The sequence below is a fragment of the Apis dorsata genome, unplaced genomic scaffold (assembly GCF_000469605.1).
Source record: "Apis dorsata unplaced genomic scaffold, Apis dorsata 1.3 scaffold_894, whole genome shotgun sequence".
Lineage (NCBI taxonomy): Eukaryota > Metazoa > Arthropoda > Insecta > Hymenoptera > Apidae > Apis > Apis dorsata.
The window spans coordinates 384,530-388,485 of NW_006264009.1; the positions used below are offsets into that span (position 1 = coordinate 384,530).

The 3,956-nt window shown below is 52.6% G+C and overlaps 2 protein-coding genes across 7 annotated transcripts in view; one reads left to right on the forward strand and one right to left on the reverse strand.

The window, feature by feature from the left end:
- The window catches only part of LOC102676798 (protein wingless-like), a 78,177-nt gene that overhangs the window by 53,228 nt on the left and 20,993 nt on the right, over positions 1-3,956 (reverse strand). The window contains exons 1-2 of one of the 5 annotated variants that reach the window (XM_031514099.1): positions 1,634-2,282; positions 1,155-1,305 (exon numbers count right to left, since the gene is read on the reverse strand). In XM_031514099.1, coding sequence (XP_031369959.1) covers positions 1,155-1,195 — 41 coding nt within the window. In that variant the 5' untranslated portion in view covers positions 1,196-1,305; positions 1,634-2,282. Of the gene's footprint in view, positions 1-770; positions 1,306-1,633; positions 2,283-3,956 lie in introns of those variants that run through there. The other 4 variants (XM_031514098.1, XM_031514100.1, XM_031514101.1 and 1 more) reach the window with 4 other exon arrangements.
- The window catches only part of LOC102676935 (protein Wnt-6-like), a 24,147-nt gene that overhangs the window by 19,840 nt on the left and 351 nt on the right, over positions 1-3,956 (forward strand). For both annotated transcript variants that reach the window (XM_006623450.2, XM_031514102.1), the window contains exons 3-5: positions 2,976-3,095; positions 3,284-3,483; positions 3,593-3,956. In XM_006623450.2, the coding sequence (XP_006623513.1) occupies positions 2,976-3,095; positions 3,284-3,483; positions 3,593-3,956 (684 nt within the window). The remainder of the gene's footprint in view (positions 1-2,975; positions 3,096-3,283; positions 3,484-3,592) is intronic.

Here is a 3,956-nt window from a genome sequence, read left to right on the forward strand (position 1 = left end):
GGGTAAACGCGGCATCCGGTCTCAACAGCGACTCGATTCGATTCAAAACACACGCCGTATGCGCATAAGCGATTGGACGCGAGAGACGGGGCCGATCTATTGCGCGCGGATCGGCGCATCCAACGCGATAAATCGCGACCCGGCGAAACAAATCACTCGGCGAGACCGATCGATCCTATCTTCCCGCGTCGATCCCTCGCGTCCGCGACATAATTCCTACAATGGCGGCGAACCGTCGCGAATTACACACTTGCATAATCCATCGAATCGATTAATCACCGACCGAGATTGCCGGAGATTTGTCGCGTAACCACGATTCAGCTTCTCGCTCGGAACCCGCCACCACCGTCCAATCGATCAACCCCTCTCCTCCGTTTTGATAGCGCCAACAAATCGTTCCTTCCACCGATACTTTTTAGCTCGCGTATCCGTCGTCGGTTATATCGGTTATATAGCCGCGTTTCAACATGTTTCGCCGAGTACGTCGTAACTTCGATACGTCATCCGTTTATGGGGAACGCGTCGATACGAGAGTCGGTTGAATGCGTTTCATCCGTGGATAAGAATTACGGATGTCCCGTTAAACGATCGGTGTTGCAAAAAAGGACACCGCAGCCTCGTCGTATAAATACATATCACCCGATGAGTCCTCGTCACCCTTATATAATCGACAAACGGATCACCATTGACCCGAACGCGACTGCGAATCACGATACGACGACGATAACGACGGCGACAGATCATTCCACGGACCACGTCTGTCTCTTCTTCGTTCCTCTTTCTAAAGCTCTTCGAAAAAGCTAGATCGAACGGTGTTCTCTGACGAGGCGAAATGCTTCGCGAGTAAACGCGAAAATCAGAAGTGACGCAAGAATAAGGGGAGTCGGAGAGGAGGCGGATATAAGAAGAAGGAGAAAGAGGAGGAAGAAAAGAGGAGGAGGAGGAGGAGAAGAAGAAGAAAACGACGACGACCACTCGCAATTAAACACGGCGTAAGTCTCGCTCCGAGGATAATGCCCCGGAATGCTGATAATTGGCTGAGCCGTCGGGGCGACCCGAGACGATGGGCGCTCCGTGCACCTGGCAGCACGGCACTGCAAGATCATCGGCTCGCGATCCCTCGTGTCTAATTGATTCCAAGTGATTTATATTACCTGCTTGCTCCTCTTCGCCTCCAACATTCCCAGCCCTCCATGCTCCTCTATCTTCTCTCCGCCACGAACGCTCGCTCCATCTTTGCACGAATATCGAATCCTTTCCGATTCGTTCGCGATCCAGGCTCGAGGATCTCGGGTCGAGGTCCTTCTGAAAACGAGAAGAAAATGGATCCGGAAGTGGAGACGAGACTCGACCACGATCCAGTTGCGTAAAATCTGATCTCGAACGAGGGATCGCAAAGGAAGGAGGCGGAAGAGCGAAGGAAAGAGGAGAGAGGAGAGAGAGAGAGAGAGAAAGAGAGAGGAGCGGAGGGATCGAGATCGAGCGGACTGGAGGCAAAAGGCAGGTAGCGGAGACGCGGAACACGGTGAGGGAATACAAGCTCGGAGGCAAGAAGCGAGGCAGAGGGCCTTTCGCTCTCCAACCTCGATATCAGATCGCTCGTATAAAACTATCGTATCGTTTAAATACGCACTGAAAGGTGAGGCGATGCATCGGAAGATACGCGGGCGGTGGCAGGTTGCCTCTCGTTCCGTCCGTCCGTCCGTCCGTTCATCCGTCCGCGTGTCGATCCGCGCCGAAGATACCCGGCTGGAATCCATGGGAACCACGGCGAACCGAGCTTAACGCGTATAACCCCCTTCTTCTTCCCAGCCTCGCGCGCAGACCCAACAGCCACCGCACACCGCCACCGTTCCTTCCCTTTTCTTTCTCCCTCGCTTTCCCCCTCTCCCCACAGTTCCACCCTTTCCATCGCCGCGTTTCCTCTCGCGTTTTCTTCCTCGCGATGTCCTCCGAGATTTCGTGCCGCGCGGCATTAGTATTCGCGACTGGTTTTCGCTTAAACGTTCGAAAAGGATAATTGCCTCGCGGCGTGGAAACGCTTCGAGTGCACCGTTCGATTCGATCGAATGCCCCGACTCCACCGATTCCCCATAGATACGCGCGCTCCCGATACTTTGACGGAGAGCGAGCCGATACCGCGCCCGCGCCTCCAAAGGAATCGGTAATTGGCCCCGCATTCCGCCTCCCGATTATAAGTTAATCCGTTAACGGACCACGCGGAATCGCGAAATTCTATCGGTTCTCGCGCGAGAAAGGAGCGGACTCCCTGGATCGTGGAAACTTAGGAGAGGAGAAGAGAACGGCGAGAGAGAGAGAAAGGAGGGTGGGAGGGAGGNGTTCTGGATACGCGGAAATAAAGAAGTGGTTGGGAGGAGGAGGGATTTGCAAAACCCGGATGCTCGGACAGGTGAGAGACAATGGGTGACAGGGAACCGTTGGACGGAGGCGGTGGTGATCTGCCGTTTTGAAAAGGGGTGGAACTCCGGCGTGCATTGTCCGCTTAATGATGGAGTGGAGACGTGACAGGTGAAACCGAATACACACGCCACCGAAATTCTCCCCCAACAGTCTTTTTCAGAGCCTTTCGACGATCGTCCACCACTTCGAAATGTCGACCCTGTCGCGAGCAACTTTTGCACGCTGCAACTCCGTGAAATTCTTCCGCTTCTTCGAGGACGTTCTTTCTTTCCAAAGTCTGGCCAGGATTTCCAAACGGAGTCTTCTTTTTCTTCTTCTTCTTCTTCTTCTTCTTTATATTACGAATTATATTAAATTCCGTTTCCGCCTATTCAGCGGATGGATATTCGATTAATCGACTTATCTTCCCTTTGCAATTACCCTGTTCAACGTAATCCGATTTCATTCCTCGACTTGGACGATAATCCGGCGAGAGAATAGATATTTTCTCAGGGTCGGAGAGATAAAGGACGAGAGACGTCTAATCGATTTCGAAATCGATCCGATACTTGCAGATACCAGGGAGACGGGTTTCGTGAACGCCATCACCGCGGCCGGGGTAACATACGCGGTCACCAGAGCCTGCACTATGGGACATCTCGTCGAATGCTCTTGCGACAAGATGACGTCCAAAGGTAATATTTGCTTTTCAATATATTCTTTTGAGAAATCTGGCAATGTTATCGATCTCTAAATCTATTCCTTTAGCCCATAATTCTTCAAACGCGTTATTTGTTCTCTCCTCTCTTCTTCCATTTATTTTCCCATCATTTCGAGCAATGACAATTTTTGGATGTTCTCGCGAATGACACAAATTGCACAGGTAATAAGCTCGCCAAATTGAGCCGCACCGTCGAAATGGAGAAGAGTTTGCCGACCGAGGGTGACTGGGAGTGGGGAGGTTGCGGCGACAACGTGAAATTCGGCTTCAAGAAGTCGCGAGACTTCATGGACGCTCCTTATCGAAAACGCAGCGACATCAAGACTCTGGTCAAGCTGCACAACAATAACGCCGGTCGTTTGGTACGCAACTTTCCTCCCTTTCTCTCCCTTCGAGATTCGACCAACTTGGTCTACTATTACTACTACTTCCGTTTTTTCTTCTTCTTGTCTGTCCATATACCACCGACAGGCCATCAGAGAGTTTATGAGCACGGAATGCAAGTGTCACGGTCTCTCCGGATCGTGCACGGTTCGAACCTGTTGGCGGAAAATGCCACCGTTCCGGGACGTGGGGAACAGGCTGAAAGAGTCGTTCGACGGCGCGGCCAAGGTGATACCGAGCAACGACGGGCACAGCTTCATCACCGAGGGGCCGACCATCAAGCCGCCGGACAGATTCGATCTGATTTACAGCGAGGACTCGCCCGACTTCTGCAAGCCGAACAGAAAAACGGGCTCGCTGGGTACGCAGGGACGACGATGCAACTCCACCAGTCAGGGAGTGGACGGATGCGAGCTCCTCTGTTGCGGCAGGGGATACGACACGAGGGTCG